We start from the raw sequence: 18,690 nt of genomic DNA on the forward strand, positions 1-18,690 counted from the left end.
TTGGGATCACCCCATCATCAAAGACACCATCTCAACCATCCCTCACTCTTTCTTTGAATCCATCATGCATGTGCCATATTGAACCTCTATCAAATCCACTTAAAACAATAATATGGTTAATGTTTTCTAGATGGTGCTTTTTTTAAAAAAAAGAAAAAAGAAAAAAGAAAAAAGAAAAGAAATTATGATGTGGCATAAAGACAAAAGTAATTTTGGCCAACCACTTAAAACACACATTTATCACACGCATGTTCATAATGTGTTTGGTATCTTAGAATATTGAGGAGAGGGAAAGAAGATTACATTTTGTATTGCATATGTTTTATTCTGTTTTGGATTTGAAAACTTCAAGAAATTTCCCTTAGCTTAGCGCTAATATTAGGTTCAAATGATTGGATAGTTTTGTTTCCTCACGTCCCAAATGAAGAAAAATTAACTCGTCCACTAAATTTTTGGAAGGCTTGAACTCTTAATGGATTTTGATAATTTGGGGTTCAAATTATGTGTAGGGTGGTACTTGGAATGAATTTGAAAATCTGGAGTGGAAGTTAAGAATAATGACTTTAATTAGCTGCTCAAACTTGAAATGGATGTACGTTGGAAATTGGAGAGAGAAGATTATGTGTTGTAGAACTACATCATTTCTTATTAATTTGGAATAAATTACCGAACACTCGTACTTATAAATCACAATAAATACATGTGCATATGGATCACACTTTAATATAATTAGGTAATTTCTTAGATATTATTCACATGCAGGTACAACATTGTATGATATTCCTTAATCCCATCTATCTTTGGTGGCTTTGTGTTTAGACACTTATTACACACATCAACAGCTGCTAAAGAGAAAGTAGGAGAATTAATAATTGGCTGGTTGAGCTATATATATAGTTCACTAGCTGACTCAATTTTTTTTGGATGGCAATGGGACACGCTTGCAGTATTCTGCAAGAGCCCACAATGGGTGAATTTCTCTGTATGCTCCATAGTGTACCATACAATTCCTCAAGTAGACGCCAAGGATTTCCTGTATGAAGGAGTGATGAATGGTTAGAAACCTTTGGATGTAAAATTCAAACATAATATACTTCAAATTAAAGTTAGGTTGATTATTTTTCTTTGCTCCCTATTCTTTCTGAATTAAATGCATTTTCTAAAGAGAGGTACCTGTTGAGGAAAATCGCCATCTTCCAGTTGAGAATTAATTATCAGCCTTGCTGCACGATGAAGAGGCGTTGGGTCTCTTTCAGCCTATTGCATATACAATTTTAACATCAGAATATGCAGGATCAAAGCATATGACAATAATTACAGCATATATAATATAATTAAACAATCAAGACACCTGTCCAGCATGAATGAGACCCATCATTGCCCATGCAGTTTGTACCAAATTTGATCGGTTTCCTTCAAGAGGTACATATTCCTATATAATCAAGCACAAAGAGTACTTTATAGTTTTATTATCTAGCATCTACCAAATCTTAGAAAGACAAAACATGTTATTAAAGATTCTTAAAAACAAATAAGAATTATACGTGTTAAAACATTACCTTGGTTGGGCATGAGAGATAGCTCTCTCCCCAACCACCATCATCTCTTTGTGCTCTTAGTAGAAAATCAACAGCTCTGCGCATAACTGGACAATTGTTGTAAGTCTTGCCAGCTGCAGCCAATCCTCCAAGTCCAAACCATGTACCGTATATGAAGCAAATTCCCCAATTTCCATACCTGTGGAAATGCTTAATCATGCAATAGATTTCTCTGGTATAAAAACAGAAAAATATCTAAGAAACCAGTGGAGGAACATACCAGGAACCATCAGGCATTTGCATGTCTTGAATGAATCGCACAGCACTTTTTATGAAATCTTCGACCTCTTCCTTCCGGTGCCCCGGGTATAACTTCTTAAACAAAACTAAAGCTTGGATTGCTGATGCGGTGCACTCAAGGTATTCATGCTCAACGACTATGTCAGAGAAGAATTCTGTGGGATTAAGCAGCTAATGAAAAAAAAAAAAAAAAAAAAAAAAAAAAAGAGAAAATTTCCATTAATATACGATATAAAAATGGTGAATTTAGAAGCACTAGATAGTTTTAAAGTATTCCATAAGCATATTTCAAGGACACTTTAATATGTTAAGTATTAAATTACCATTCATCCTAAAAGCTTAAGCTTATAGGAAGAGGTAAATTTAATCACTTAATCAATACTTTAACACTCCTCCTCACGTGCGGGCTCAAACTCTCTTTTAATAGGTGGAGCCCAACACGTGAAATATTTAATTTTAATGGGGGGTGATTTGACGGAATTAAGATTCGATCTCATGACCTTTGGCTTTGATACCATATTAAATCACCATTCATCCCAAAAGCTTAAGCTTATAGGAAGAGGTAAATTTAATCACTTAATCAATACTTTAACAGGTACTTACTTCCAACCATTTTTGGGCTCCAGCTGGTTCCCATACAGCAATACCGCCATTTTTACTCTATATTAAACCATACAATAGAGCTTAATGATATAAACGCAATGAAATATTTAAGAAATAAACACTGCACTAGATAAATGAAACTTCAAGAGAGTTTAGATCCTTAGAAAAACCAAACGAAGCATGGGTTTCCTATTCATGCCGATAGTTTCCAAATATTTGTACTTCAAAATACAATGCTAGTTGTTAGAATATTGAATAAATTATTAAAATTAATCATTTCCTATTAATTCAAGCTTTTGAAATAAGTTGTGATTTAAAATGGTATCAAAGTCAAGGTTCTAAATTCTCTACGTGTTGGACATCACTTACTAATGGGTATTTTGGGCCCACACGTGGGGAATTATTAAAATATTACTTAAATCATTAAAATCAACATTTTCCCTTATTTGCTTATTAAAGAGTAGTTTGAGCCTATACATGTGAGAAGTGATAGAATATTACTTCTTCAAACCTGACTAAGATTAATGAGCACATAGTTGAGTTCTATAAAAATCTTTTTACGGAGCAATATTGCCGTTGGAGGCCTATGGTAGATGGTATTTCCTTTGATTCCATATCGGAAGAGGAGGCTAGTTGGTTGGAGAGAGACTTTGAAGAGGATGAGGTCAGAAAGGTAGTGTTCAAGATGAATGGTTTTAAGGCGTTGGGTCCTGTTGGATTTTCTATGGCTTTCTTCCAAACTTGCTGGGAGGTGGTGCGGGGGGATATCATGAAGGTGTTTAGTGATTTTCATGCAGGAGGGTTGTTCGAGAAGAGTCTCAATGCCTCTTTCATTTCACTTATCCCGAAGGTTCCTGGCATTATCAATCTCAAACACTTCTAGCCAATTAGCCTTGTGGGAGGCATCTACAAAATCATAGCCAAGGTTTTAGCAAATAGATTGAAGGTAGTTCTGGGTAAGATTATATCTCAATCTCAAAGTGCTTTTATTAAGGGTAGGCAGATTTTAAATCCTATCTTGATTTCTAATGAATGCCTTGATAGTCGGTTGAGATCTGAGGAGCCAAGGGTTATTTACAAAATGGATTTGGAAAAAGCTTATGACCATGTGAATTGGGATTTCTTGTTATATATGCTAAGGACTTGTGGTTTTGGGGGGATCTGGTGTTCTTGGATAGAACATTGCATTTCTTCGGTGCGGTTCTCAATTCTGGTCAATGGTTCTCCTAATGGTTTTTTTAGCAGTTCCAGGAGTCAGAGACAAGGGGACCCCCTGTCTCCTCTATTGTTTGTTTTTGTGATGGAAGCTTTGAGCAGGATGATTTCGGCAACGGTTAATAGGGGGCTGCTAGATGGATTCAAGATCGGTAATACTACGCTCTCCCACCTTCTGTTTGCTGATGATACCTTGATTTTTTGCAATGCTTTGCCCGCTCAAGTACACTATTTGCGGAGTCTATTCTTACTATTTGAAGCTGTCTCCAGTTTGAAGGTTAACTTGGCTAAGTCAGTGTTAATTCCAGTGGGGAATGTGGAGCAAGTGGGCATGTTAGTCGGTATTCTAGGGTGTGGGGTTGCCTCTTTGCCAGTTAAGTACCTTGGTATGCCATTGGGGTCCCCTTATAAGGCTAAGCATATTTGGGATGGAGTTATCGAAAAGATAGAATGTTAGTTGACCGGTTGAAAAATGTTGTATTTGTCGAAAGGTGGCAGGGTCGCACTTATTAACAGCACTCTTGCTAATTTGCCTACTTATTTTCTGTCCATTTTCCCTATTCCGGCTAGTGTCAAGCTCATTGAGAAGGTACAACGCAATTTCTTATGAGGTGGGCTAGGCGAAGAGTTCAAATACCACTTGGTAAAGTGGTCGAAGGGTATTAGAAACTTAATGGTGTTCAATCGCGCCCTTCTACGAAAATGGTTGTGGCGTTATGGATCGGAAATAGATGCTTGGTGGAGGGTTGTGGTGGATGCGAAGTTTGGAAGCCTATGGGGAGGGTGGTGCTCTATGGAGCTTGGAGGTACTTTTGGGGTAGGGTTATGGAAGAATATAAGGAAAGGGTGGGACACTTTCCAAGGCCTTACGCGTTTTAAGGTGGGGGAAGGAACTAGGGTTCGTTTCTGGCATGATCTATGGTGTGGAGATACGGCTCTTAAGACAGCTTTCCCTGGTTTGTTCAGCATTGCTTGTGCGAAGAACGCCTCAGTTGCGGCTCATTTGGAGGTGCGGGGTGGTTCTAATCAATGGAATGTTAATTTTTCTAGAGGGGCTCATGATTGGTAGGTGGATGTTTTTGCCTCTTTCTTCTAAGTGTTGCGCTCTGCCCGAGTGAGACGATTGTGAAGATAGGTTGTGGTGGATTTCCTCCAAAAGAGGCCATTTCAAGGTCAAACTTCTTTTTGCTTCCTTGGCATGTACTGAAGGGAGGCGATTCCCTTTGAAGAGTGTGTGGCGCACACAAGCTCCTTCGAGGGCGAGTTTCTTTGTGTGGTCAGCATCTTTGGGCAAAATTCTAACCCTAGACAACCTAAGGATGCGGCACGTGATTGTGACGAATAGGTGTTGTATGTGCAAGAGGGATGAGGTGACGGTGGACAACCTTCTTCTTCATTGCGAGGCAGCTTATGCTTTGTGGTGCACTTTTCTCAGTTGGTTAGGGTTTTCTTGGGTGATGCTGAGACAGGTTTCCAATTTGCTCGCCTGTTGGTGGTCTTCGGGAAGGAGGGGGAGCACTGTGGATTGGAAGATGGTGCCTACTTGTTTTTTTGGTGTATATGGAGGGAGAGAAATAATAGGTGTTTTAAAAATTTGGAAAGTTCCTTGGAAGATTTATTATCCTATTGCTTTCATACTTTATACCTTTGGAGTACTATGGCGTATGTCTTCCCGGTGCCAATTAGTTACAATGACTTTTTTGTTTGCTTTTTTCTTTCTAGTTAGGTGATCCTATTGTATACTTCTAGTGTACTTTGGGACGCCTTTACGCTTTCAATAAAACTGACTTTTACTTTTATATATATATATATATATATATATATATATATATATATATATATATAATCAACCATTTCCCATCAACTTAACCTTTTGGGATGACCCGTGATTTAACAATAATGAAAGTTAATCCTCACCTGTAGAGAAAGTATGACATTTACAGCATCATAAAATCGCTCGGGTTCCATTTTCTGACCAACAATTTCTGGTGGCATCATGGATAAAAGCGTGCAACACTAAAATAGAAAAGAATTTGGTGAGGAACACATTAATTGTGGAAAAGCTGTAACACTTTACCCCATTGACACATTTAAACAAAGTTAATTACCTTCAAAGCTTCTGCAGTGCAATCAGAAACTTGCAATCCCTGATCTTGATCAGACAAAGCCCATGATCCTTTAGAAATGTGACGGTACATGCTTTTAAAGTCTCCTGAAGGGTTGTCCTTGACCTTTACAATTTTTAAGGGAAAAATGAAATAGCTAGTTTGAATGAATATTGGATAGTTTTTATTTTTTTTTTAAGCAAAAAGGCAGATTTGATGATGATGGTGAAGAGATGCTTTTAGAATTGAAAATCAAACCTGAGTTTTCTTTATGAAGTCGTGGCCTCTCGCAAGTGTGGGTCCAATTTCATTAGTGAGATTACTAGCAAGTAAAGCTTGGATAGCAAAACCAGTATCCCACATTTGACTTCCAAAACCCTGTATTCAAATGGCATATATAAAAGCCAGTGATCCCTTCCTTTTTCTTGCAAAGATTAAGGACTTATAGAGTACTTGAAGCTTAAAAACAAGAGCTTGGGGTTTATACTCAAGTTTCAATAGTTATATATACAAAATCTATCGTAGAAAGAAATTTATTTTAGGAAATCTCTTCATGCATAGTTCAATATAAAGTTCAACTCAAATGTTCAACGGATGGACAAAAGGTTTTGCAAATGTTTGTACAGAATATGCATATTGACCTGCATCTTGATTCCATCTTCAGCGACCCATATGTAATCTGGGATCCTAGCGATATGCTTCTTGAAATAATCCCCACTTGGATCTTCAACCCAACAAGCAAGCATACATAGCACCTATTCAATGCAAATGGATTTAGGAGTGTTGATATATAACCCAAATAGATGCTCTTCATTGCTTCCCTTTATCGTATGATAACATTACCTTTTGCACACATCCAATGGTGATGTATCGACTGTTCTCATCTTCATAATGAATGTGCTTCATTGTTACTTGAAGAGCCTTCTCTCTGACTAGCTTGTTAAAAGGCCAACGAGTGAGTAGAGGCTCAGTGAATATGTATAGACTATCCCAGAGCAGATCTTGTATAATATGATGGGGATAGTAGAGATCCTCCTATAACAATAGTTTTTCACAATCAAAGCATTGGAAGAATATTGAAAAACATATGTAGCAATGAGCAAGTATCAACAAGGGAGAGATGATTAAGGTGAACTCACCTTTGCACATAGATGACGCACTTTCTTCCAATTAACTTCATTGTAAGGTTGAGTGTAGAGTTCCTCCCTCAATTGAAGAATGAGAGGTGTGATTGGGCCTACAAACCTTTTCCCGTACAAGTATGACATGGGCATGTACACCAAGCGACAATAGCACCACATTTTAGCTGCATTTTAAGGAAAAGATAAATGATATTCCTCTTTAGTAACATAGTGATGCAGCTTGGATAATGGTTTCTCGTAGTGCGCTCTAAAGCGCGATCGAGAGCACCTACACTTGTTAAGCCCTGTGACTGTGATCGATCACACAATCGAGCGCACCTGCTCTCTGAAACTGCGATTGAGTGCCCGCGTGTTGCAATCGAGCGCATGCAGAACCATTATGTTATTTTTTGCATTTTAATTAGGTTAAACCAAATTTATGTTGTTATTTTATTAGGATTAGGGTTTTGGGAGTCATTATTTCGTTATTTTATTAGGTTTAGGGTTTCAGAGGTATTTATGTCATGTTTTATTAGGTTTAGGAGTCTTGGGGCTATAAATACATGCTTATAGCCTCTAGTTAATCAGTTAAGGTTGTTGTTTATTATTGATTTTGTTGAATAAGAATTACTCATAGGTGAGTTTTCTTCATATTTTTTCTTGAAATCATAAATAGACTCTATATTTTGAGAAGAATTCTTAGGTCATTGATAGACTCAAGATCTAGAATTAGTTATTCATTCCTTATTGATGTTCCTCGCTGCAGCCCACTAAATCACGCTGCATCAGTTGGTATTAAAGCTGGGGAGGAGCAACCGCTTTGCAGACATGAACGAGGTGCACGTGCATACCAAGGCAACACGTAGAGAGCAAACGGCAATCGTTCGGTTGAACGGTTGTCGTCGCCAACCAAGACCATGATTCGTGAAGGCGGAAGGCAAATCTAACGCTGAATGGTGGCAATACAAGGAGGATCGACTCAAGGCTATGAGGGATCAAATTGAAGACCTCACTACCCAAGTATTCGACTAGTGTCGTCACAATGGGAATGGATCCAAAAACTCCTTTACGGAGCACCAAACATAGGGACATTAGCACCTTACGCAAGCTCATGCCAATCAGCAGGTGAGTAGATTCAAACTCGATACACCGGAATTCCAACGTTGTTTGCAACCCAAAGAGTTCATGTTGGCATAAAAAATTAGAAAATTTCCACTAAAAGAAGTACCTAGGAAGATTGTGGAGTTGGTGCCTAAGGAGGGGGTGGAGATCAAGTGTCGTTCGGTGTCCCAATACATTAAACGTATGTGCCGACCATTTCAAACTATATACACCATTGGAGGCAAGAGGACTAAGCTTATCATTGATCCAAGGAGTCATGAGAATATAGTCTCAGAGGAAGCAGTTCTCAAGTTGGGGCTTGAGACCAAGAGACATCCTACTCCCTATCGATTGGAGTGGCTCATAAAAGGAAACGAGGTAACTGTTTCTAGACGTTGTTTAGTGTCCTTTTCCATTGGAGCTAAATATAGAGATATTGTATGGTGTGATGTGGTCGACATGGAGACATATCACCTATTATTGGGCAAGCTGTGGCAAGATGATAAAGTTGCTATCCATGATGAAACAAATAACACGTACAGCTTCATATTGGGTAAAACCAGATTGACGTTGCTACATAGCCCATGGGCGGAGCCAAAACCTTCACAAGGGGATGGTCAATCCTTTGCAGCCAAGCAGGAGTTGACGGACACGGAAAGCAGCATCAAGGGAGTGGTATAAAGGAGCTGTTGGGAAGATTTGTCGACGTGGTCCGAGCAAAATTACCGAAAGCGGTACCATCATTGCAAGACATTCAACCTCAACTTGATTTGGTGTCGGGGTCAAATGTTCCTAATCATCCGCACGACATTAAGAGTCCTAAAAAGCTTGAAGAATTGGGGGAACAAGTGGAAGAGGTAAACCTTTTCAGAGAGTATCGCAATTTTTCATGAAGAAGAGGAACCCTTGGAAGAGGTAAATCTTTCAGATAGTTTTGCACTTTTTGACGACAATTCTACATATCATGTGCCTGATAAGAGCTCCGAAGATAAAGTCTTCGATTTTAGTGTTGAGCCAATTGACTATGTTGATTTCATTGGGATAGATGCTATTTTATCAAATTATTCTAACTAAAATTGTGATGAGATCTATATGGTGGAGAAGACTTTTGTGTCAAAGATTGAAAGGGTCTTTATGAGTTCTTTGGAGATTCTCATGGATTGTGGGAAGAGCAAAGCACGACAAAAGCAAGACAAGTCTACAGAGCAAAGGGGTGTGTTGGGATTTCATGACAAACATTGAGATACTTCATTGATGAGAAGTGTCACACTTATTGTAGGATGTTACCTTGTCTTAATCTTAAGGAATGGCGAGTGGAATGAATTGACTGGGCATCCAAAGAACCGTGGAAAGAACCGGCCAAATTCGAGGACGAATTCTCTCCAACCAGGGGAGAATGATGCAGCTCGGATAATGGTTTCTGGTAGTGCGCCTAAGCGCACTAAAGCGCGATCGAGCGCACCTGCGCTCGTTACGCCCTGTGACTACGATCGATCACACAATCGAGTGCACCTACTCTATGGAATTGCGATCAAGCGGCCGCGTGCTGTGATTGAGCGCACAGGGGACCATTATATTATTTTTTGGGTTTTAATTAGGTTAAACCAACTTTATGTCGCTATTTTATTAGGGTTAGGGTTTTAGGAGTCTTTATTTCGTTATTTTATTAGGTTTTGGGCTTGGGAGGTATTTATGCCATGTTTTATTAGGTTTAGGAGTCTTGGGGCTATAAATACATGCTTATAGCCTCTAGTTGATCAGTTTAGGTTGTTGTTTATTATTGATTTTGTTGAATAAGAATTACTCATAGGTAAGTTTTCTTCATATTTTTCCTTGAAATCATAGATAGACACTATATTTTGAGAAGAATTCTTTGGTCATTGATAGACTCAAGATCTAGAATTAGTTATCCGTTCCTTATTGATGTTCTTCACCCAGCCCACTAAGTCACGCTACATCACATAGGCTTCAAATAGAAGTGCTAAGTGCTAACCATGTTTCAATTAAACATTATATCTAATTTTCAACATTGGACTAAATGATTTTCAAAAAATTCCATTATGGAATAAAGATTTAAAGTACAGTGGTATTTTCAGGAAGTATAATGAATTAGTAAGACGAGATGTACAAACCTGGGTGCATGGGAAGAAATGAAGGAAGGATCCAAAATTCCGGAGGCATTGGGTTAGTTCCAATCCACTCGAACACACCAAGTATCTACGACAAAGGGAAAATGCATACTAGAGTTAATTATCAGCAAAGAATCATCATGCATAGTGAATATTTGAACATATATATATATAAAATCATTTCCTAACTGGACATGAAAGACATATGACTAGATTTATGAAACATGGTCAAACTGTGTCAAAGTATTGATTAAATTATTAAATTTATATATTCTCACTATATTAAACTTTTAAAATAAGTGGTGATTTAACATAGTATGAGAGTCATAGGTAATGAATTATAACCCTGACTCCATTAAGTCACGCCCCGTTTCAATTAAATATTTCAAGTGTTGGACATTACCTAATAAAAGAAAGTTTAAGCCTACACGTGAGAAAAAAAAATATATATATATATAATCATTGCCTAACTGGACATGAAAACCATATGACTAGATTTATGAAACATGGTCAAACTGTGTCAAAGTATTGATTAAATTATTAAATTTATACATTTTCACTAGATTAAACTTTTGAAATAAGTAGTGATTTAATAGAGTATGAGAGTTATATGTAATGAATTATAACCCTGACTCCATTAAGTCACGTCCCATTTCAATTAAATATTCTAAGTGTTTGGCATCACCTAATAAAAGAAAGTTTGAGCCCACATGTGAGAAAGAGTGTTAAAATATTGATTAAATGGTTAAATTTACTTATTCCTATCAACTTAAGCTTTTAGGATAAGTGACAATTTAACATACTGAAAGCCAGGTCTTTCCCCAAGAAGGTATGTGTGTTACACCACCGTGATCAAGGATCCACTTTCGCGCTCTTGCACAAGCATTGTCTTGACCACCATCAGGTCCTTCCCCGAGTATACGCATACAAATGTAGCACAGAGCCGTGCAAAACATGGTGCTGTGGCCCTCTATGTGTAATCCCCACCCACCATCTTCATTCTACATACAATATGCAAAAATTACAGCATATTTGTTAAACGTGACATCTTACACCTACACGCAAAAGGAAAGGAGGGAAGTAATTCAAAAGAAAATCTATTTGCATAATTAACATGTAAAGCTTCCAAAAATATGCACCTAATGATAGTACATGTATCGAAGGATTTCCTTTTGATACTCAGCAGGAAACACAATATTAAGATGCCCTGTAATGTACAAACACATTACCTGCATTTTTTTTTTCGAGTTAAAAAGAATACAATTAGTAGTTGCATCAAAGATGAAAACCAAACCAAGTCAAATGCAGGCATGTCGTCATAGATCCAATGGTATTGTTCATAATATGGTCAATCTGAGAATATTTTTAAGTGTTAAATATCATTAGAAAAAGCTGTTCTGTTGTTGACGATTTCCTGGTATCACAGAAGGTTACATGATGTGTACTTTTTTACGTAAATATCCCCAAACAGTATCTGTTTGATTATGTGACGATCACAATGATGACACTGATAAAAATAATAATTGTGAGTCTCACCAAAGGGGGAAGAAAAAACAATACACCAGCAAATTCAGCAGGCCAGTGGCCATCACTGGTTTGCAAGGCCGAAAAGAAATGGACGGCCCTTCTCAATGTAGCTGTGGCCTTTTCATGCGTTATTTCCTCTCCATCCTCAACTTTTTCCTGGGGAATTGTTTGTTTGAAGTTTTTCTCCTTAAGGAGCTGCAATCATTTTATAACAAAGAAAAGAGCATATTAGAGTAAACAATTTCATAAATATCATTAGATATCTGTTGATACATATTAATTTTAAAGCTGCTAGATTACTGATCTGTATCCAGAAGACCAGAAGTGGGAGACCAATTTCATTTCCTAAACCAACAGTCAAAACAACATTTATAGATCTAAGCTATGTGTTATACTGAGGATTTAGTGACACGTATGTCAGGTTTTAATATGAATATATGATGCACATTCGCATAACCAATAATACATTTGGGAAGTGATGTGCCTTGGTTCAAGGAAATGTCTTGGAAAAGAATAATAAAAAATTAAGAAAAATAATAAGTAAAATAAGGTAAAGAAAACGAAGGTGTAATATATTAGACCAAGATATTGTACAACAATATATTTTCCTATGAAGAATCTAGAATTTTTACAGCACATAGATAGATTATTACAACTAATATATATCCTATCCACATTTGTTGGTAAACTCCAAAACAGCTATGGATCGGATTTGAAATTTTACGTCTAATATATATGCATTGAGACCGAGACGACCCTGGTGAAGAGGAGTGCTAGACACTACACCAGTGTGATTGAATAGTACTCATACTCGTGGTGCGCTAAGATTTAAAAATAAAAAATAAAAAATATTGAAATTTTTTTTTTTTAGTCCCAAGTATCACACCACCCGGTAGTGTAAATACCGGTGTCGGCTCATAAATGAGGGTTTTTTAACCTTCAGCATATTCAGATTAGAGAATTGCTAGACATCAATATTTTTTTTATGTTTGGTCTATATTTTCTTATAATCAACCGTTAAATTTGTGGACTTATGTAAATCTCACATAAATCAATGGTAGACTCCACAAATCTAATGATTAATTCTAAAAAAAATAAAAATAAAAGAGATTTAGTACCCATAACATTTCTCTATTGATCAAAAGCCAAAACATCTTTCAATCAATAGACAACATTGAGTCAAGTATAAGTCGCTATCGGAAAATTTTTCGCCACATATCTCATGCCATGCACTTCTTCTTTCTCTTAATCCATTCCTAGGGGTAGTCAACCAAAATTCGTCATCAAGAGAGAGAAAAAAGTCTTTATTAATTTAAGTTATTAAAGTACTAGCAGTAGATGTCCTATATATATGGCATTCCCTTCCCTATGTTTAGAGGAAAAAAAAAAAAAAAAAGCCATAAAAACACTCCCACATCAAAAGTCCTATATTTCACTTATCCCATTGAGTTACTATAGTATTTCCCAATGTATTATTAAATTATTAAAAAAAAAAAAAAATCTCTCTCCTCTCTCCTTCACGCGTCCCTATGGTTTCTTCTTCTTCGTTCAAGCATTTTCCCATGTTTCCTTAAAAAGCTCTCTCTCTCTGAACTCAAGCCATTGTTCAAGACTAAATTCTGGAAAATTAATATACGACGATGGAAATGATGGAACAAAGAAAACGAAAATAATAGGCGAAAATAAACGAAAACAAAGAAACGATGGAAACGATGATGGAATCTGGTTCGTCGATGGAAACGACGACGGGGTATTTCGGCTTATTTCGGTTTTGGAGTATTTTGGAGAGTGGGTTCGATGATAGAATAAAAGCACTCGATCTCGAAGGAAGATTACACAGAGGACAAAAGGGCAACACAAAATAGGGAGAGATACAGTATGGGAGAGAGAAATCGGAGAAGAAGAAGATCAGAGAGATGTGAAAAAAAAAAAAAAAAAAAAAAAAAAAAAACACAGAGAGAAGACGTGTGGGGAGAGAGAAAAAAATATTTTGTTTTTTAAAAAAAAGTAAAAGTAAAAGTAAATAAATATTATTTTAATGATATATGAAAACAATTAAGAGAATATGTTGCGGTGTTTATTTGTATAAGGAAGCAAAATATAGTTTGAATCTTTAAACTTAGAAAAAAAAGTTAGAAAGCTGCTGCTAGTGCTTTTAGATAGGATTGGATGCTCAAGTAGAATTTTGACCATTTCAAAAATTTAGTGATCCGACTGTGCCGAGTGAAATGGACAATATGACCCCTCCAAGCCTCCGCTCCATTAATTAAGCGTTAAAAGAAAAAAATCATTTAAACTGTATGGCTTCCAACGTCAAACCGGATTAAGTGTCAACGGAGTCAAATTTAAAGCCTTGCTCCACGTAGCCTATCAGATTTTGTATAGTTGGTTGGTTTAGTTTTGAGCTCTGTAGCAAAACTCACAAGATTTAGTTTTGTTCTGGTCAAGCGTTTTTCTAACTGGAGTGACTTTTGTTTTCTTTTGTGTTTTTATAAACCGGCAATTGTACAGAAAGTAAACCATGACACAGAATTTGATGCGGTGGGAAAGGTTGTTGTGAACGCGGCAGGAGCAGGAAAGTAGCTTGCTGTTTTGTGTGTAGAGGATCAAATGATATTGGCATAGTTCATAGAAAGAGAAGATGGGAATACCTGCATTCGCCATAGGAGATCACTGCTAGGTTTCACGTGAAACCGGTTGTTGTAGAAATTTTGACAAGCCTCTTCAACCTCAGCCCTCTCTTGTGGGGTACCAGCCTGAGGGTCAAACTCCCATGTCTGCCTCCCAACAAAATTGTTTGTGCTGAAGATATAAGGGCCTTTCCCACCCTCTGCTATCTTAAGCCTCCACATATTCTTCCTTATCAGTTTCTTTCAATCACTTCTCTCTTCTCTTCTTCTATGTTTCTTGCAGGCTTGCAGCTATTATATATAACATCTCATTATCTTGGCTTTGTCTACTAAAAAGAATAATAATTGTTCATGAATCATGCTTCCGTGTGAAAATAAATTTATAATTAAAAAGAAAAATTCCCATGTTTTACATAAGTTACAATCTATAATCATTAAAGACTCAGAGTCAACACCCATGCCGCATGAAACAACTGTCAAATCCTCTTCTGCTATATTGAACCACCATCAAATCCTCTTCTAGTTAGTTGCATTATCATTTGTGTTTTTAGTCTGTTGCATTTGTACGATACATTTTTATATATTTATGCATATTTTATTAATTAATGAATTTAATTATTTCGTTTATTTATATTTCTTCTGTTAAACCAATAATTAAGTGATTAAATTTATCTATTCCTATAAACTTAAGCTTTTCGGATAAATGGTAGTTTAACATCATATTAGAGCCAAAGGTCCTGAGATCAAACCTTGACTCCATCAATTAACGCCCCATTTAAATTAAATATTTCACGCATTGGGCTTTACCTATTAAAAGGAAGCTTGAGCCTACACGTGAAAGAAGTGTTTAACCAATAATTAAGTAATTAAATTTCCTTATTCCTATTAACTTAAGTTTTTGTATTATGATTCATGGATCCCAATGCTGGCTTGATCGTACAGCCTAGCTAGTGTTGGCTATGACTTGTATTTCACACTTCAAAAATATGTGTTGGCTTTGACAAAAGAAACCGACACGTTTTTTGTTGGCAAATTCAAATGTGAATTGATTTTTTGAGTTGTTATGGATTTTTGGCCAACAAGTAAAAAATGTGGGCTAACAAAGTAAAAAATGTGGGCTTCTAGATGAAGGAAGAAACAAAAACGTGTGAAGGGAGACTTGTGGGCTATGCTATAGTTGTGAGCTATGCTATAGGGAGGATAGCCGAAATGTTTTAAAATAAGCAATCATGCTTGCTTATATATAGCCATTCCGCTATTATGGTGAGATGTGCAGTAGCTCTACAGAAGTAATCCTAAGAAGAGAGCCTTTTTCTTTTAGGCTGTGTTTGGCAAAGAAATCGGAAAAGGGAGTGAAACAATATTGTAACAGATTTGATTGATATGAAAGAAAAAAGTAAGAATGTTTTAAAATAAGCCATCATGTTTGCTTATATATAGCCATTCGGCTATTATGGTGAAGTGTGCAGTAACTCCACAGAAGTATTAATCCCAAGAAGAGAGCTTTTTTCTTTTAGGATGTGTTTGGCAAAGGAATGGGAAAAGGAAGTGAAACAGTACTGTACCAGATTTAATTGATATGAGAGAAAAAAGTAAGAATGTTTTGTATAAAAAAGTACAAAAGTTTGTTTTGTAGTGATTTTTTTATTTGAATAGTAATAAAAAGTGATTGATGTAATGTAAAAAGTAAGAATGTTGGGGTTGGTTTTGAGAAAAAAAAAATGTTGGGATTGAGGTCTTAGTCCGATCCAACCTCTTGGCAAACACAGCCTTAGTGAGTAACAAAGAAGAGAGCTAGGGATGTGCAAGAGAGTAAGTGTTTTTGTCCTTTAACTTAATTATTACTTACTGTATTGAGAGGAGTGTGTAAGGCTTTTCTTTGTGGCAAAGTGTATTTGAGTGGTATGGGCATGTGCTGTGGGTTGTAATAATTTGCTCATAGTGAAACTCTCTTGTTGGTGGACATAGGCCAGTTTTGGGTTGAATCACGTAAACTCTTTGTATACATGTGTGATTGATATGTGTTCTCGTGTGTTTTCTTTTCAAATTTGTCTTTCTCATAAAAGACTGGTGGGAAATTAGTTGCCAATTATTATCAATTTCCTAACAGCTAGTATATAAATACATCAAAATTTTGCTGTAAGTTTTACCTTTTACCATAAGAAAGCAATAGTTTATTGATTTAAAGTCAGAAGAAGAAGAAGCTGAAAAATGGGATCGATCTACACTACACGCTAGCAGCAACTGCCAAATGTTCCTTGGGATTCAATAAAATAAGGTTGCATCATTATTTTGCACATCGATCCTCATGACCCTCCAGAGAAAGAAAGAAAATGGGATGCCTGGAACGTGGTCCAATTAATTAATTAATGGAGTGTTTCCTGAGGAATGATCCTGATGAATTCGATCCCCTTAGTTTTTTGAATTGAAGATAGATGTAATTATAATGAAAACTACCTATTGATTTTTTTTTTTTTTAATTAATGTTATATAGTCTCATCAAAATTTCTACAACAACCGGTTTCACGTGAAACCTAGCAGTGATCTCCTATGGCGAATGCAGGTATTCCCATCTTCTCTTTCTATGATCTATGCCAATATCATTTGATCCTCTACACACAAAACAGCAAGCTACTTTCCTGTTCCTGCCACGTTCACAACAACATTTCCCATACAACTTAATAATGTGGCCGTAAAAACCAGTTATTGGATCACTACTGGTTAAAAAAAATTAATAATTAATTTTTATTGTCGCGTTATTCCAATTATATGGTAATTAAAGGTGTTTGTGCCATCAATCAGAAATTGCCACATAAGTTTATCATACCAAACTCAAGCTAAGGAAAAAAAACATAATTACACCTGATCATACCAAATATGAATTAAAAAATTAATTAATTTGTTTTTTTTTTTTAAATTAAAATTATAAAAAAAAAAAAAAAAAAAAACAAAAAACAAAATTAGCCACCAAGGAGGGGAGGAGAAGCCACCCAGAGGGAGGTGGGGGCGTTGGCCGGGTGTGGAATAAACAAAGTGTTGGGTCATGGATCAGCCATGTAGTACTAATATTGTTTTGATCACGTGAACACCTCTTAAAAAATGTTTTATGAAATGCGATTTCGAATATAATAAAAAGACTTTGACTTCCCTCACTGAACACCAATTAGCTTTTCAAATGATATGTTCAAAAATCCGATCCATCAAAAGGTATTAGAACCCGGGTAATGGGTTCGCAGGAACATCACGGTAAGGGAAATATTACTGCTTTGCTTATGTGGATGATTCTTAGAACATATTCTACATGGTGTGATTTCCAATTTGAGACCTTCCCGGCCTCCAACCCCTCCCAATTAGACACTCCGCTAATACTTATTGTCAAAATATATGGATGTGATCTCTTTTCCATTATTTTTTTAACATACCCTTTAAGCTATTAAAACAAATAGAATTTAAAGAATTTAAAAATAAACATTATAAAAATAAAAAATAATTAAAAAAAAAAAAACTGAAAAAAAATGGAAAACACCATCGATGGCCGAACTGCCGCCACAAACATGGTGCGGCCAAAGTCCATTGACAAATTAGATAAAGAGGAAAGTTCCTTTGAAAGTGTTGCTCGATCTGTTCATTTATCCCACTTTGCTTTTGTGTCTTCCTTTCCTTTTTATCTCCGTAAAATTTTATTGGTTTTGTTTGGAATGACGGTGGCTCTTCAATGGAACTGATCGACCAATAGGAGGGTCAGTGGAAACCATTCAATCACACAGAGCGTGGTTTTTAAACAAAGTTAATTATCAAATTGCTCAACAAAATAAAATAAAATAAATGAAAAAAGTTCTCAAATTGGATTCCAAATGGGTACCAATTTTCAAACCCACCATTTTCTCGTCTAGTCTTCTTCCATCATGCACTTGTCAATTAAAAAAACCTTGGTCCTAGTTAAATCCTAATGATCTTAATAATCTTAATTAATTAATCACCAACAACTCCACCAAATCAATCTAAAGAAAATGCACGTGTTAGACGTTAAGCATAACCATTAGCTAGCCACCTAACTAAAGAAAACGAGTCCTTTTATTTCTTTAAAAAAATGCTTAGAATATTACAACTTTCACTAAATATTTTTTTACAAAGCTTACGTGACAGTTTACATGAATCTTGCATGAAAGATTTTGGCAACAAAATCTATCAAGTAGTTGACATGGTATAATTAAGTATCAAATAAACCGCCACCATGTTAGTTTATAAAAAGAGTAATTCTAAATATTCAATTATCATTTCAATAGGCTGATATGACAATGATTGTCTGCCCGTAAATTTTCGCATTTTTTAAACAAGCCAATATGCATAAAACCCGTGTCAACATTTTCTACTATTGTTTGAACAGGCCAATTAGAATTTTTTTTTTTTAAAAAAAAAAA

At 36.1% G+C, this 18,690-nt stretch overlaps 1 protein-coding gene across 1 annotated transcript; it reads right to left on the minus strand.

Annotated features, from left to right (window-relative positions):
• Positions 1 to 910: 910 nt before the first annotated feature.
• On the minus strand, positions 911 to 11,083 carry LOC132178134 (beta-amyrin synthase). The gene is made up of 14 exons (XM_088518908.1): positions 10,916 to 11,083; positions 10,116 to 10,200; positions 6,901 to 7,067; positions 6,605 to 6,796; positions 6,403 to 6,516; positions 6,020 to 6,139; positions 5,765 to 5,887; positions 5,574 to 5,672; positions 2,442 to 2,498; positions 1,819 to 2,009; positions 1,560 to 1,737; positions 1,352 to 1,432; positions 1,174 to 1,257; positions 911 to 1,033 (listed from the first exon to the last, which is right to left on the minus strand). Exons 1-14 carry the CDS (start codon positions 11,066 to 11,068, stop codon positions 911 to 913), a joined length of 1,767 nt encoding a protein of 588 aa, XP_088375034.1. The 5' UTR covers positions 11,069 to 11,083.
• Positions 11,084 to 18,690: the final 7,607 nt, after the last annotated feature.

The sequence above is a fragment of the Corylus avellana genome, chromosome 8 (assembly GCF_965113065.1).
Source record: "Corylus avellana chromosome 8, dhCorAvel1.hap1.2, whole genome shotgun sequence".
Lineage (NCBI taxonomy): Eukaryota > Viridiplantae > Streptophyta > Magnoliopsida > Fagales > Betulaceae > Corylus > Corylus avellana.

What these genes read in the sequence shown, in the direction of transcription:
- LOC132178134 (XM_088518908.1), bottom strand. Translation starts at nt 11,068, where the DNA reads ATGTTTTGCACGGCTCTGTGCTACATTTGTATGCGTATACTCGGGGAA. An exon ending in TGCGTCATCTATGTGCAAAG is followed by an intron (nt 6,797 to 6,900) that starts GTGAGTTCACCT and finishes CTATTGTTATAG; the next exon opens with GAGGATCTCTACTATCCCCA. An exon ending in GCACTGCAGAAGCTTTGAAG is followed by an intron (nt 5,673 to 5,764) that starts GTAATTAACTTT and finishes TTTCTATTTTAG; the next exon opens with TGTTGCACGCTTTTATCCAT.